Raw genomic sequence first — 16,823 nt, 5'->3', positions numbered from 1 at the left:
CTTACAGGGAAGGGTACAGAATTACATCAGTGAAAAATCGAAAGGCATAAAGTTGGTGTGTGTGTGTGTGTGTGTGTGTGTGTGTGTGTGTGTGTGTGTGTGTGTGTAAATCTTAGTTGATATATTGGATCTGTAGGGAAGAAATAAATAACAGATAAAAATGTTCTTCTCCCTGCATTCTGTGCTAAGTGTGTTCCAGCATTCTGCTGCATTCCAGCTAGGACTCTGTCTTCCTTACCTGTCAAATTTTGCTATTAAAGTCTGCTGATTTTGTTTTTGCATATTTCTCATCTGCGGTCCTTCCTACCCATCTCAACCATTGCTTCTTACCCCAAGTCTTAGATCCTTCTTGCTGGATTGCAATGATCTCATTTCTGGCTCCCTGATTCTCACTGGCTAGATCATATAATTTTGAGAACCAAGTTAAAAAAGTCAAGTCCCATTTTCTACCAGTACTAGGAAAGGCTGTGGTTGATTCTCTAGTGTTTTATGACCAAGTGTAGATGCCTTCAGAGGTCACAGAGTGCCTGCCAGGGTCTTATTCTGGACACCTTGGTTACCCAGATGACTTCTGCTTCTATGAAAGTTTGTGCATTTTGTCTTGGCTTGGCAGACACTTGATTGTTCTTTAAGAAATGGAGTAGGTCTCACTGCAGTTGAGACTTGCTCTCCAACCTTAAGTGCCATAATCACCGCTTTATTATTGCCTCTTCTGTACACTGTAAACCTTAACTGCCGGCCTCTCTCTTTTAATTAGTGTCAATCTTTTACATCTTACAGTAAGTTCTAAACAACAGTGACTATAATGGCTTCTTTACAATAGTGCCTAGCATAAAATTGGTGCTCAATTAGTGATTACTGAATTGAATAAACAATAAATAAGAAAAGCCAGACAATATGATAAGGTTTTTCAAAGCCAGTCATGGGAGAGTGGAAATACTTTTTATAGGACATGATGTGTGTGAAGTATTTCAGGAAAATTAGTCACACGGGGACATTTACCTAGCTCTATTACTGTCTTTGCACTTGGGCACATATTGGTTATCTTCCCTGGGTTGCCATTGCCTTACTTCTTTGCTCCTCCATTTAGGAGAGGATTTTTAAAGCCCATGGAAAAGGCAAGTGAACTTTGTATTACAAAGTGAATTATTGTCTGAGTCTGCAGTGTTTCTGAGTTAGTCTTGTCAGAGTTGTAGGGACAAAAATATTCCCAAAGGTCTTATCTACTAAGTTAGTCCTCATCCACTGATTAGTTCCATTTGAGTTATTTTGGATTTTAAAGAAGGATTTAATAGAAGAGGTACAAATTTTACTTATAATTAGAGAAGGATGTCGCATGCATAGGCAGCATTTTTTCATGGGGCAAAACACTATTGGGTATGACTAAGACCCTAAGCACACATGCATATACTTTTTACAGTTTTACTTACATTACATAAGAAAAGTGATGTTTTTGAGGTATAACCACACAAAGAGAAATGTGCTGATAAATATTTCCCATTTATTTATCCAGAAGAAGGAGGGAAGACTTTATCATTACATTTATTGATTTCTGTAGTGAAGTCACACTCCACCAGGTCAGTTTTAGGCCATGTTGTGATGGTACCGGGTACAGGGGTGGGAAGAGACTGTCAGCCTGCTCTTGTGAAACCCGTGTTCCCAGGTTGCAGCACACCACTGCGTCCTTACACTTGTCCTTACTGTATTCCAAACTCAGTGCTGAGCACAGTAGAGGATGCAAAGTTTTACTGCTAAAGCTATTGGAAGGTGTAGAAGGAAGACAGGTTAATAATTCTGAATGGCTAATATTGCTAAATCAGAAATATACGCAAAATACTTTAGAAGCATAGGAAAAGCATTTAAATGTGTACTGCTAGCGAGGGAATTGGATGTGTAATTCTGCCTGAGAATGTCAGAAAAGGCTTTACAGTGTGCATGAAGGATTGATTTGAGATTTGAAAGACAATTGGGAAAGTGCCAGATGATGGAGTTTCTGGCTGAGAACAGAGCATTGTCAGAGGACTGAAAATAACCCAGTGCTGCTGGAGCATGAAGTGTAAGTTGAAAGAGCCATGGGGGATGAAGCTGAAAAGTATGGGATGGTGCCAGGATTTTATTTGTTATGCTAGGTAGTTTTAATGCTAGGCTTCAGGGAACCCTAAAAACTATTTTTGATACTGTAGCTCTGCACGAGAGAGACCATTTAGTCAGCAATGTTGCAGAGTAGTTTGGTGGGGGGTAGAATGGGAGTTGGAGAGTTGGGAGAGGTGTGCATTGAAGCAGGACAGTGAGAGGTGGTGAACTGGCACAGTGGCCGTGTGGGTGGAGAAGTGGGTCAGCTGGGAGAGTTACCACTAGAACCACGAGGTCTCTACTACTGCTTAGATTTAGGTTAAGGCATAAGAGGAGTGAAATGTGCTCAGGTGGACTCTTGGGTTTCTATCTGTAAACACAAAACAGGGGAGAGAGAGGCACAGGCACTTCACAGTTGTCCTCATTTCACCCCACCCCAGTCTGTGGTCTTTCACAGAACCTTGTGGTTGACTCAGGATTGTTTGTGTGCATGGCACACATGGAGGTCCTTGAAGGGGAAAACAATTATCATCTGATATCCCTGCATCCTCCCATTTAGGGTGGTGTCAGGTACTTCCTGCTTGTGACAGGATGTTTCATGATATTCTAGAGGGCATCGACTGAATGAGACACGTAAAATTTCGTTAAACGTTAATTCAGGTGTACATTTTACTTTTCTCCTACCTATTGCAAAGCAAACAAGACTGAGCATATGTTACAGATTAGCCTCTACTGCCTGAAAATTTGGACTAAAAAAAAAATCCACAAGGAACTGTATAGATAAGTATGGCTTGTGATTCTCAAGAACAGCTGATTTTAAGATCTTCTGGTATGTCAGCCAAACTGAGAATTCTGCAGTGGCACAGGTTATGTGGAATGGTGAAACTTGGCTCAAAGCTGCAAATCTAAAATTGCAAACAAACAGGGAACAGGGCTGTGCTTTTCTAGGATGAAGGACACAGAGCACGCAGTGGCAGAGGTTATCACTTAGTGTATTTATGGGAAATTCTCTTGAAACAATATATGAATCAGGAAACAGGAAGCTATTCTTTAAATAGAATCAAAGTGATATCCCTGTGTGTTAAGTGATAAATTCCTTTGTTTTTTTGCAACTTAGATTGTTTTTACACTAGTATGAACACAGTTGGGTCCACAGGATTGGAAGAAATAAAATAATTAAACATGCAAGGCAAGCCTGTGTAAACAGTCTTAGTAAACTTGGGAAACTTTTTTGAAGACAAGGTTTCTCTATATAACAGTACTAGCTGTCCTGGAACTAGCTCTGTAGACTGGGCTGGCTTTGAACTTGGAGACCCACCTGCCTCTGCCTCCCCAGTGCTGGGATTAAAGGCATGTACCACCAACTTTAATGAAGGCTCAGTGATGAAAAGCCAAGTAGTCTTTGCCTTGTGAGGGCAATCATTGGCTAAGTTCCTGGGTAAGAGGGAAGATTATGTTATGTTGAGCTGGACTTTGAAGCAGGGGGAGGGGAGTTGTTCTCTAAGATGTACATGCAGCTGCCAGCTGCATGAGTCATGCTACTTAAAAGACTTTGAGCTCCCAAACCCTACAGCTAGGACATTCTACCATGATGCCTCTGCCTCTTTCCTTTCTGTTTGTTTGTTTATTTAGAGTCTTGTTATGTTTATTAAACTTCTCAGCTGCTCTGCTAGCTGGTCTTGAACTTATTATCTTCCTGCCTGAACTTTCAAGTGCAGATATTACTGAACCACCACTATGCTGGACTTCCTTTGTGCTTTGTCCAAGATTCTCTCTCTCCTTTTAAATACTTTAATTTTTTTGAGATTATAATTACCTAGTTTCCCCCCTTCCCTTTCTCCCCTCCAAATCCTCCCATGTATCTTCACCTTGCTCGCTTTCAAACTCATGGCCTCCTTTTCTTTAATTGTTGTTGTTGCTGCTGCTGTGTGCACGTGTGTATGTATTTGCATGTATTCCTAAATGTAGACATACAACCTGCCTCAGCCTGTATGATCCTAGTTGCATGTTTTCAGAACTCTCTATTTGATACTAGATAACCAGTCAGTGTACTTTTACCCCGGGGGAGACTCTTTCTCCTGCTTTCAACATTCTTTAGTTGCCTGTGGTTCTTTGTCTAGAGTTGAGGCCATCATGAGCCTTCCACCTTCCATGTTAGCGTGGCTACGGCTCCTGACGTCTTCCTTGTTTCTTTAAAGAGCACACAGTGGGCTAGGAAGATGGCTCAGTTGGGAAAGAGTTTGTTGCACAAACATGAGAACTGGAGTTCACATCTGAAACACCCACTTATGTCGGTCACCCCAGCACTATCATTGCAAAACCAGGAGGATCCTTAGGAACTTACTGGCCAGCTCAAGACAAATCGGTGAGCTCTCTTAGTGAGAGAACTTGTCTAAAGAACAAGGCAAAGAACAACTGGAGAGGATGCCCTTTGTCTAGCTTTGGCCTCCACACACACACAAGTATGTACATATGTATATATCACTGCACACATGGGCACATGCACGTGCACACGCATTCACGGTGGGGAGCTAACATTATAGAAAGACTGGAGGAAGGCAGGAGGAGAAGAGAGTAGGGGCAGCACAACCTTTATTTCCATGAGCACACAGAATGGCTAGGGTTGCATCAGAACAGAGGGGTGGGGTGGTGGAAGCAAGATTTAATTCCTGAAAAGCAGTGATAATTGATGAGCAGCTGACAGGTGGGGAGAGAGCAAATAGGAATCTTGTCTAGTGCATCTCATTTGGTTTCAGCAACAACTATACAAGTCAGTTGATGCACCCATTTTATTGATGAGAATACTGGGCTTAGAAAAACTGATAAAGTCATGATAACTTTTACTGTTTGTGTTCTCTTTAATTTCAATGTTTTGGGAGTAAAAATGAGAAGCAAGCATAAATAATGTTGTGATTATAATAATTTAAACTGACCCATTTAAAATAGAAGAAAAGAAATGTAAGAAAATGACTGACTGTCTTTGACAGAGAGATTCCCCTTCTTCTCATTTTTAACTCTTTATGTGTCTCACATGACATCATTTATAACAACGTAAACACCATCATCAATATCATCCCCAAATGGCATATGTTACTTTAGAAAGGGAAGCTGTTTTTGTTTTGTGTCTTGGACTTTCAATATTCTTTCTAGTAAGCAGTTTACAGAAGGAACAGCTTTTTTTATGAAGTATTTTGAAGAATGGATTAATCAAATAAACCTATAAAAACTGACAGAATCTCTGGAAGCTTCTATTGGGATGAGGTCACACTATTGTCCTGCTCCTCATGCTGTAAGACAAGAGAAATTGCTAAGTGGGGCCACTGGAAACAAAACCAGAAGTCTGGTTGGTAAAATATCTTGCATATCCCTGTAGCCCATGGGAAGAAACTATTTAAAATGAATTTGTTTATTGATAGTACAGAATTTTACCAAAAGATAAGAGTTTTACTAAAAAATGTTTCTGTATTTCCAAATTTAAAATTCAGTAAGTTATGCAGAAATACACAGTCAATGATAGAGAAAGCTTCTCTTTGTAATGCTGAACATAGGAACTGAGTGGATGGAGGGATTTTGTAGCTTTGTGTAGGTTGAGCTAAAATATAACAAATACCACCATTAAAACCCTATCTCTTCAGAGTCAAACCACCCAACTGTAAAACAAAAGACTAATTCAATCAGGCAATCCCTTTACATGGCTTCTAGCCACAGAGTAGAGTTGAATTTAATTTATCTCAACTCAGGTGGTTTACTAAAACATAATCAAGTCTTTGAGTAATAGAAATAAGTTTTTTATCTAGATTTTTTACATTGGAGATACAAGTAAAAAAACATCAAGCAAGGAAAACATCACATTTGTCTTTCATAGAAAAAACAATCTTTCTTTTATTTTCTTTAAAAATGTAGCCCTCTAAGCTATGTACATTTGATTTTATTTAGTAACTTGGCTACAAGGCCCTGGCCCAGATAAATATTTATTAAAATGTAAATTACACTTGCCTAAAAGAAAAAAATCAGAGAGAAATATTAAAATAAAAGTCCTTAGGTTATAGGACATGGAGATTTGAACCGTATGAACAATTAAGACTTTCCTAGAAAAGGAAGAGGCCAGAACTTAGGTCACTCAGTTTGGAACACATTGGCCTCACTCACAGCTGTGATCCCATTCCCTGGGATGGGGAATGCATATCTCAGCAACAACTATACAAGTCAGTTGATGTGCCCATTTTATTGATGAGAAACAAGGCCTTAGAAAAACTGATTAAGTCATGAATACTTTCACTTTTTTGAGAATAATTTCAATATTTTGGGAGTCAATATGAACCTGCTACCACATTGAATGGCCCTTTTCTCATCCATTGTGTCTCATATGTTCACCTTGCTTTAAATTTGCCCTATAGAGCAGTGGTTCACAACCTGTGGGTCGTGACCCCATCAGGGTCAAATGACCCTTTCACAGAGGTCGCCTAAGACCATCAGAAAACACAGCTACTTACCTTATGATTCATAACAGTAGCAAAATTAAAGTTATGAAGTAGCAGTGAAAATAATTTTATGGTTTGGTGTCACCACAACGTGAAAAACTGTATTAAAGGGTCTCAGCATTAGGAGGTTTGAGAACCACTGATGTAGAGGATCTTAATTAAGCAAGCAGATTACCACCAACTGCTCTCATGGGTAACTTTCTGCCATCCATGTCTCAACTTTCAAATCTTCCTTATCCAGAGCTGCCGGTTTCTCATCTCTAAACACTCTATCTTGCTCTCACATGCTTATCTTTAACATTCTTTGAAAACATTGTCAACATGTAACATAATTAGCAATCTAAACTACATTATTAATGCTAACAGGTGCTAATGACTGTAATTGAAAGAAAGGACATCAGGCTAGACAAACAGCTTTAAAATATATATATATATATAAAACAAAAATATAAATGTGAGTATAAAGAACAACTTTTCTAGCTACCCTTCCTTGCTGCTAATATTAACTCATATTTGATCCCCAATTAAATGTGCATATTCTTTATTATCTTATTGTATTTGCTAATATTTGTCTTGGCAGATGGCCAAAGTATCTCTCTCCATCTCCATGAATCAAGCTTTGGGTAATGTCCAGCTACACCTTGTATTAGGTGACATTGCTGTCTGTCTACAGAAGTAAAGACTTGGTAGTAGTTGCTCATGTGTCCCCTCTGTATTCATAAATGTCATGTGAATCAAGTGTCATATCTCATTTAAAATGCTGCATGCATTCTCTTCAGCTACAGCCCACCTTTTATTGCACATTTTCACTTTTATGAGTTTGCTCTGTTGTGTGCCTGCATACATGTGTGTGTATTTATCCACTCACAATTCATAACATTCTAGGTAACCTATAGTTTAAGAATTAATAGTATGGATGATCCACATACATGCCTTTAAAAGCACAGTTTTCTACCTATACAAATACAATACACTGTTTCCCTTGCAGAAAATAAAGAGAAAATTCAGGTGACTTGAAAGAAACAGCATTGTTGATTTCATGATTTCTCTTTTCATTATGAGAACAAATATTTACTGCATACTTACTACATTCAAAAGAGAAGGAAAAAGAGCTGAGAGGTAGGCTCCTAAGTACCTCAGGATAGTTGTGCAGACACAAACAGATGAGCATATATCATAGAGCCTTTTATTTTTATATTATCTTATAAATGAGATGCTTTACTCACTAATAAAACCATCATTTCACTGCGGCCACATGTGCACTTAGGTAATCTGGGGGCATAAAAGAGTTCCAGTTATGCTAAGCTAGAAAACCTACATTAAAAATTAGTTTTTAAATGATTGAGCTTGATATTGGTTATTCTTTTTGAAACATTTTTTTCCTGAGGAAAATGTATTTCCAGGTTCTGCATGCTAGGATAACTTGGAGAGAGCTAGGGAAAAGGAGTAGAGAATCATCTTTCATCAAGATCAACCAAATAAGGCTGATTACCTGTCTTTGCTGGATCAGTTATGAGTAACTATACGCTGCAAGAAAAGTTTCATTATTTCGACTCATTGATATCATCTCAAATTCTCTTGATAATTGTGTAGTAAAATTCCTGAAAGGTAATTCTTTGTCAGATCTCTACAGAGGGCTAAAGTTTTCTAAATGTTCAATTAACATTTTTGGAGAGGCACAAGTGTTTTAAATCAAGATTTCTGGGGTTCTGTCTACAGGCCCCTATATCTTAACAGGGAACTGCTTCCCACTGAAGTGCTATCAAATCCCTCCATTTATTTTTAGATCTTCAGTTGATCCAGAGGTGTGTTTAATATGCAAAGCAGAAGCTTAAACTGTAAAACATTTGCATGATTGTATTTTGGTTTGCCATCAGCTAAGTAGGACAAAGTTGATCCCATCTTACAAAAACTATTTCACATTTCCTCTCTTGATTTGGAATTTCAGCTTTGCTTACCTGCTTCCTGGAAGATACAGTGCTGTTGAAACATCTGTTAGTGGCATTTAAATTCAAGTTCTTGTTCTGATGGGTTGAATCATTTTTCCACATCTTAGAGTTCTCCTTAGGGTCTGAAGGAATGGGGTTTAAGAAGAGGATTCTAGCTATAAATCCATAGAGTACAGTGGCCAGGATCATTGGTACAACATAGAAGACACCAAAGTCCATTAGGTAAATAGGTGAGTAGTAATTCCTGGAGATCTTGTAGCCACAGGATACCACAATAGCATCTTTGTAGGTGCTAATATTGAGATCCAGCAGGAAGAACCAGAGCATACAGTAAATGGATGTGAAGGCCCAGACAAAGATAATGATCTTTTTGGCTCTGGAAAATGTGCAGAGAAACTGGGCTTTGATGGGGTGACAGATTGCTATGTACCTCTCAATGGTAAAGGCTGTTATTGAACATGAGGATGCATTAATTCCTAAGTACTGGAGATAAGTAATGCAGAGGCAACCAGCATAGCCATAGACCCAGGAACCGTAGATGCTGTCGGTTATATTGGGGAGGCCTGCAGCTACCAGGACCATGAGGTCTGCCACAGCCAGACTCACCAGGTAGCAGTTTGTGGGGGTTCTCATGTGCTTGGTTCTCATGACCACCAGGACTACCATGATGTTGCCCACAATGCCCAGTCCACAAATAATGAGCACAAGCAAGATAGTGACCACCTGGTACTCGAGCGTCACTGCTGCTTGTGGCGGGAGCTCGGTCTGGTTCACTTCACTGAGTGTTTCGTTCTCCATCTTCAGTGGCTTGAAGTTTCTCAGACACAGGGACTCTTTAAAACATCTCTCCAGCCTTCACTTTGACTGAAGTAGTTCTTTCCCCTGTGAAAAGTCACACACATGTTCACTCACAATGCCCCGATTTCCAAGCAAGTTTCCTCTCTTTACACCTCTGAGTTTCTACAGAAATGGGGTCCCTAGGCACTTCGGAAAACCCCTTGCTTGCCGTCCCAGGCAGAATGAAGTAATTGTTTTGACCACATCACCTTGAGAGGGACAGGTTAACTCTCCCTTCACAGGGAAAGGTGCTTAAGAAAGGAGAAGCAGAAAATGCTCCTGTTTTGAAACTGGATCCAGTGGGGAAAACAAAAATCAACGAACAATCAATTCCAAACTTAAAAAAAAAAAATCATGTGCTAGCTGCAAAATAAATACAAAGAAACCTCTCAGATGCTTGGGAAAAGTACAATGAAGAAGAAAAAGGTACCAGTGGAAAAGCCAAAAGGCTCCATGGTCAAGCCTCGTAGGCATTTAGCTCCTGCCTCTGGCTCTCAGGAGTGAAACATTGTTCATATAAAATAGCAAGCCTTTGCGCCTAAGTTCCTCATTTCCCCAGCCCCCAGCCTCAACAGAAGACAGTTCTCTTACCTTTTCCCTCTGTCACGATGCCTGCTTCTCAGAGTAGACGAAGGGGTAAGAGGTCCAAGTTTCCAGTCCTGCAGAAAATCTTGCCTAGTCTGTCTGGCAGGGAGATCACTTCGCAGAGGCTCAGTCCTCAGAGCGGCAGTTCCTCTAAACCCTCACATCCCTTTCAACTCATGACAGACCCTACAGCCGCAGTAACAGAAGCAGCAGCAGGAGCAGCAGCGAGGCTGTCAAATCATAGATCGTCCCTTAATGAGAGCGCTCTCTCTCTCTTCTCTCTCTCTCTCTCTCTCTCTCTCTCTCTCTCTCTCTCTCTCTCTCTCTCTCTCTCTCTTTCTCTCTCTCTCTCTCTCACACACACACATTCCCAAGTGCCTGTCAGTCCTGACTGATTCAAAATCTGTTGAAGAATTTACTTTTAAACATGCAGCTGATACAGTGCTCAGTGTGGAAGGCTGATCACAGGTAAAAGATCAAGGAGCAGCTGATCTTGTAGGTAACATGCTCTAAGTTCTGCAGAAACTCCCGTGCCTGAGCTGCTCTGAAATATATTTTTACTTCTTGCTTGACAGGATTTTAGAAGGTAGCAAAACCTTCTGGGCAGAGCCCTAGAAGTCTGCAATAGCTGTCTGCAATGAGATCAACTTCTCTCTCCGCGATGGAAACCCTTGGACTGTTTCTTCAGTAAACTAGCAAAACTGGCTCCCTCCTTTCATGTCATATGAATGAAAAACAAGTTCAAGTTGATTCTAAAACATTTTAACTGTGAGCTTCTGATGCTCACATAAAAGTATTAGCTTTAGAAAATGAATTGAGACTAGGAGAAGTGGTGGGTAGTGGCAATCTCAGAGGTCGGGAGTCAGGAGGACTGGGAGGTTGAAACCTGTTTGGGCTATATATCAAGACCTTGTCTCATGAATAAAAATAAATAAATAAACAAACAAAAGCAAATAAACAAGTAAAATGAACAAATGAAATAATTCAACCTAAAGCCACCTGTGGAAACTTATAGGGCTTGGGGTCCTCTGTTTACTTCAAGTACCTTTGTTCCTTATGTTGTTGCCTGAAATGCCAATCACAGGAACTACCCACGAAAGCTTTATCTAGATATGTTCCTAAGAGGGAGAATTTGCTAGTGAAATTCTAGCCCAGGGTTATTTCTGCTCTCTAAAGCTACCCGTGGCCAGTTCATAACATGGCTCTTCTCTGGACACCGACTGAATGCACCAACTGTTCATGTTTGTGTACTTTTAGCTGACCATCTTACCATGGAAAACAGCAGTTAGCTGGACTCCCATTAGAAGATCAGATCCTTGGGGAGTCTATTTAAGTGGACAGGACCACCACAAGGGCATCAGAACTGTGCCCACAGTAACGATGAGATTGAGGCAAAGCTGGGGATTGTAGTGAATGACCTCTGCTTTGACTCACAGAGGAACCCCTAAGTACCCATTTCCTTTTCCTCTATCACCCATTGTTACAAAGTAACATCTCAGCAGTCACATTCAGGCTTCCGGTGTGTATTGTTTGGCCTGTACAGGACCAGCTCAAGTGTAATTTAAAATACTTAGATTATTGTTACCTTTCAAAATTTAGAAATTACATATTAAAATCAGGACTTTTTTTTTTCTCATAAAATTTAAAGGGTCTGGCCCTCATGGGCCTGCAGTCCTGCATGGAAGTTAACTGAGGACAAGTGGTACTGGGAGTCAGAGTCCCTGATGTAGCGTGTGATTGCTCCCGTTTTCTACATGCTACACAACCTTCCATCTATCTTTTGCACAAGTCAGCTTTTGCTTCTGTCATCACACATGTATGATCTCTGTCAGTGTTTGGGTGTTGGCTCTGAATTATCCCAGGATTCTGAGCGGCAAAGAGGAAACCAGTCAAGTCTATGTTTTCTCATTCTGGGCGCATCTTTGCCTGAATTTTAGTTTGTTCCTTCAACTGCTTTAACAGACTGACCCTTTCTCCCTGGCCTACAGGGCAGAGATTACTCTGAATGGTGTCACTCTTGCCTGTTAATCAGAATGAAAATGCTTTTGAGGGAGGCATTGTGTCCCTACTCTAACTTCACTACTTCATGTTGAAATCTTACTTCATACATCTCACCTTCCCTTCTCATTCTCTCAGAGCCTTTAGTCAGTCTTCAGGTCGCAGGGGGTGTGGCATGACTACTGTGCCGTGTATCTTTACAATAAGTGAGCAAATGCAGGAGGTCAAAGATTTGACCTCCATGTCAAATCTTTCCTACGGGCATTCTTCAGCATCTCTGTTCTGAATACTCTGCCCCTCCGTTTTTCTTCTCCTAACAGATAACTGTTAAGTTCTTATTATGTGTTGGATGGTTATTAAGTAAACATCACATTTTTATCTTCAAATGGCTCACAGTTATTGGGAGAAACAGACTTAGGAACCGTTACGTGAGTTGTACATTGAAAATGGACATTCAGTGTGTTGAGTTATGAAACAAAGGTGCTTCTGAGTGGCTGTACGGTGGACAGAGGGACCAGGTTGAGCTGTCCCACACAAGGTAACATCTGAGAACAGTCTTGAAGAAAATCACAGCTTCCTTTAACAGAGGGGACAAGAGATGAGCTTGTGACTAATGATAATGAGATATGCAAGGATGTGTAAAGTGGTAAGGATTTCTCGGGGTCAGAAAGATTTCACCACCTCCTTGACCTAGAGGGGTTGAGCTGTGATGAGACAGACATTGGGTGTAGATGTAGACCTACATTGCCAGGTAGGGTGTTTAATGAGGGTTCTCCCTGGGCTGTGACTCACATTTTCCTTGAGTCCTCTTCCTTTGCCCCTTAAACTTGTTCTTTACAGGCTGGAAAAAGTTCTTCACACACTTGCCTTAACCCCCAAACTTACCAGATCATTATGTGTCTACATGTTTCCAATCAAGTTCACGCTCCTTACAACATTGTATTTTTGAAGTAACTGTTATTTTGTAAAGTAGATTTTGTTTATAAACCTTAATGGGCTAATATATAATGTATTTTTATTTGCAACAAATAACACAAAAATTAAGCAAAATGTTAGCAAACCCTATATTCACATTAAGATTTCTTAATAATACTATCTTAATTTCTAACCAACTGTGGTCTTTATTTAAGTTCTTCTAACTAGAGAGAAATGAAGGCATTTCTTTTGAAATAGTCGGCTAGTAACAATGAGGACAGTACACAGATGATGGACCCAGGGTCACGTACATACATCTCAGGTCCACGTTCTGCTTGTATTTCTGGCACTCTGCTGTTTAGGCAGGGCTTCTCAATCTTGTACCACATTTTGCACAGAAAAAAATCAGCATCAGAATTCATAGGGCACCTCATAAGATTGTCAGCGTTCTTAACCCCTGAGTCATCTCTCCAGCAGAGTTTGTTTGTTTTAACATTTATTTATTATACAGTGTTCTGCCTGCATGCCAGAAGAGGGTGCCAGATATCATTACTGATGGTTGGGAGCCACCATGTGCATGCTGGGAATTGAACTCAGGACCTCTGGAAGAGCAGCCAGTGCTCTTAACCTCTGAGCCATCTCTCCAGGCTTTTTTATTTATTTATTTATTTATTTTTTTATTTTTTTGGTTTTTCGAGACAGGGTTTCTCTGTGTAGCTTTGCGCCTTTCCTGGGACTCACTTGGTAGCCCATGCTGGCCTCGAACTCACAGAGATCCGCCTGACTCTGCCTCCCGAGTGCTGGGATTAAAGGCGTGCGCCACCACCGCCCGGCAAAGGAAAGGCGCAAAGCTACACAGAGAAACCCTGTCTCGAAAAACCAAAAAAAAAAAAAAAAAAAAAAAGATTGTCTCAGTTCCTAGCTGGGATTTTCTCATTTGTCTTCTGATCTTGCCTTACACTTTCCTTTTGAGCTTGAGAAAATAGCAAGCACTTCTTTGAGCCCATCACACTCACAGTTAGATGACCTGCTTATGGTGTTTGGTTTTTCCTTTTCCTTTCCTTGCCACAAGAAAGTTTCCATTCATATGACCAAAACCCCTACCACAGGACATGCATGGCTTCATGCTGTCAAAACCACAGAAGCAATTCATAAGAGAGTTATCTCTAGGTCTAGGAGTGAGTTTTTCTAGTAGATAGGTGGTTCTTCACTAGTCATCACAAATCCACTAAGAGGTAATGATTTATGTTATCCACATTTTTCATTTCAGGCTACTAGAGACCATGGGAGGTGACATCAAATTGTCATTGGTAACTTGGCAAGATTTAGAAAAGTTACCAGCTCAGAAAACAATGGAGAGAGAGAGAGAGAGAGAGAGAGAGAGAGAGAGAGAGAGAGAGAGAGAGAGAGAGAGAAAGAGAGAGAAACTCTTTTGGGGAAATTGCATGAAATTCAAGTTTCTGGGCTCTAGAAATGAGATATATGATCTACCAAATTAGGATTCAGACACTGTCTTAGTTAGGGTTTCTATTACTGTGAAGAGACACCATGACCATGGCAACTCTTATAAAAGAAAATATTTAATTGAGGTGGTGGCTTATAGTTTCAAAGGTTCAGTCCATTATCATCATGATGGGACATGGCCACATGCAGGCAGACATGGTGCTGGAGAGGTGGCTGAAAGTTCTACATCTTAGAATCAACAGGAAGTAAAATGAGAAACTGGGTGTGGCTTGAACATATATGAGATCTCAGAACCCAACCCTACAGTGACACACTTCCTCCAGCAAGGCCACATCCACTCCAACAAAGCCACACCTCCTAAAATGCCACTCCCTTTGGGGACCATTTCCTTGCAAACCATCACAGGAACTGTATCAATATTCTGGTCCCTGGGTCTGAGATGGGACACCTTGTATTCTGGAGGTAGGCTACAAAGTCACTATAACTTGAGGGTGAGTCACTTCAACAACACAGGAAGGAACTTGATGCTTCTCTTCATGTGAGGGTTTCATCATGGAGTAAAACAGACATGTCACCTTATTTGTTCAGAACTCTAGGAGACACTGTGTGTGTGTTGTCTGAGCTGGGCACAAGCTACTGATTTTCATATTTTTGTTTCTTAAATATTTTTGTATTACCTGGGCCATGCTTGTGGAGAAATTGGCATCTTATATTTAAACACAAAATGGAAATGAACCAACACACAGACAAAGCCTCCCTTTCTTGTGCTTTGGGCTGTTCTTAGCGGGCTACTTGAACCTCATATTCAGGAAAGATTAACATTGTTTGAAGACGTTACTAAAGTGTTACTCAGGGATATGATCTAACAAAAGAATAGACTTTAATCAAACTGTCTAGGTTGTGAGATCACTTACAGTTTGATTTATTACATGTTTTATGAAACAATAACTTGATTTTCCAAAATGCATATAACTTGAAGTTACTATAAGAAAACTAGTGTGAAATCTGAATGTTTTAGTAGATTGTATCTAGACTTTCCTTTGTATTCTAGAAAATTTAAGTCAAATTCCCCTCTATATATGAAAATTGTGTAAATCTTTGCTACTGAAATGGTATTTTTTTCTCACTGAGCTCATCAATATAAAACTTGCCCTTAGTTACTCTCCTAGTCTTATGCTTTTATTACACCATACATGTATACAAATGAGCACCTATACATGCTGTTTCACAAAGCTCTTAGAAAATCATAAGGATCAAACATATGCATATACATTACTAAAAGAAACTTCATTGAAATGTAAGTTCTGTAGAACAAAAGGATTGTTTTTATTTATTTTCTGAGCTGCAGCAATTACATAAGCTTCTTATAGCCATGTCACAAGAAAACTCCTATCAACCTAAAATGGTCTTTGTGCATTGCTCCTGAACAATTCTGTAGTCAGCTCATCATGGCTCAGCTTTCTATCTCTAGAAGATGTTTGTCCTACAGCATTTTCACATAAATGGAATTGTAGTACATGCATCTGTTGTTTTTAACAGCATAATTTATATTTAACCAATAGTTGTTGTAAGACTCAGTACTTTTTTCTTGTTGTTGCTGTTTAATATTCCATTGTATAAATACAGATTATATCACAAACTTACTTATTGGTTCACTGATTTTTACAACTCCTGGTTTCAATGTAAATATTAGAGCAATAAATTTCCTTCTTTAATGTTAATGAATTGCATTAATATGTTTTACTTTTATTCTCATTAAATTCACTATATTCTCTCTTCTCTCTTCTCTCTCTCTCTCTTCTCTCTCTCTCTCTCTCTCTCTCTCTCTCTCTCTCTCTCTTTGTGTGTGTGCGTGCTGTGTGTCCAGATGTAGACTTGTTCAGAGGCTACAGGAGGATTTCATGTGTCTTACTCTTTAATATTCTACCTTTATCCCTTGAGACAGGATTTCTCAATGAACCTGGAGTAAGGCTGACATTCAGGAAGCTCCATCAGCTCCATCCCTAGTTTCTACCCTCACAGACACATTCATCTTTTTATAGAAAGGTGCTGGGGATTTGAACTCAGGTCCACAACTTTGTATGGCAAGCACTTACCCATTGAAACATCTCTGAAATGATAGTTCATTTTATTTCCTAGCTTTCATTTTACAGTATCTTTAAGATCTTGTGAATGGGTTGTTTAATTTCCAGATTCTTGTAAGTTTCTAGATATGTTATTGTTATCTACTGTCTTTAACTCCATACTATGTATGGTTTCAACTCTCTTTAATGTATTGCAATTTATTTTTATGGCCTAGAACATGCTTTATCTTGATGGATAAGTCCACGTGCTATGCTTTGGCTTGAAAGAATGTTCTATAAACATTGATTAGTTTGAAATGGCTGATAGTGTTAAGTATTCCACATCTCTATTGATTTTTCTGCCTAGTTGTTCTGTTGATTTCTGGGATACAGTGTGGAAGTATACAAAAAAAAAATGTATGAATTCCCCATTCCTTTGTTATTGTCATGCTGTGAAT

General features: G+C 39.7%; 1 protein-coding gene across 2 annotated transcripts in view; it reads right to left on the bottom strand.

Moving 5' to 3' along the window:
* Nucleotides 1-10,515, bottom strand: part of Trhr (thyrotropin releasing hormone receptor) — a 39,509-nt gene extending 28,994 nt beyond the window's left edge. Inside the window, exons 1-2 of one of the 2 annotated variants that reach the window (XM_052747748.1) lie at nucleotides 9,932-10,515; nucleotides 8,513-9,385 (exon numbers count right to left, since the gene is read on the bottom strand). In XM_052747748.1, coding sequence (XP_052603708.1) covers nucleotides 8,513-9,301 — 789 coding nt within the window. In that variant the 5' untranslated portion in view covers nucleotides 9,302-9,385; nucleotides 9,932-10,515. The remainder of the gene's footprint in view (nucleotides 1-8,512; nucleotides 9,386-9,931) is intronic. The other variant, XM_052747747.1, reaches the window with a different exon arrangement.
* Between the last annotated feature and the right edge of the window lie 6,308 nt (nucleotides 10,516-16,823).

This window comes from Peromyscus californicus, unplaced genomic scaffold, assembly GCF_007827085.1.
Source record: "Peromyscus californicus insignis strain IS unplaced genomic scaffold, ASM782708v3 Scaffold_20__1_contigs__length_68692818, whole genome shotgun sequence".
Classification (NCBI taxonomy): Eukaryota; Metazoa; Chordata; class Mammalia; order Rodentia; family Cricetidae; genus Peromyscus; species Peromyscus californicus.
The sequence above is the reverse complement of the archived record's forward strand: the minus strand, read 5'-3'. Positions and strand labels throughout refer to the sequence as shown.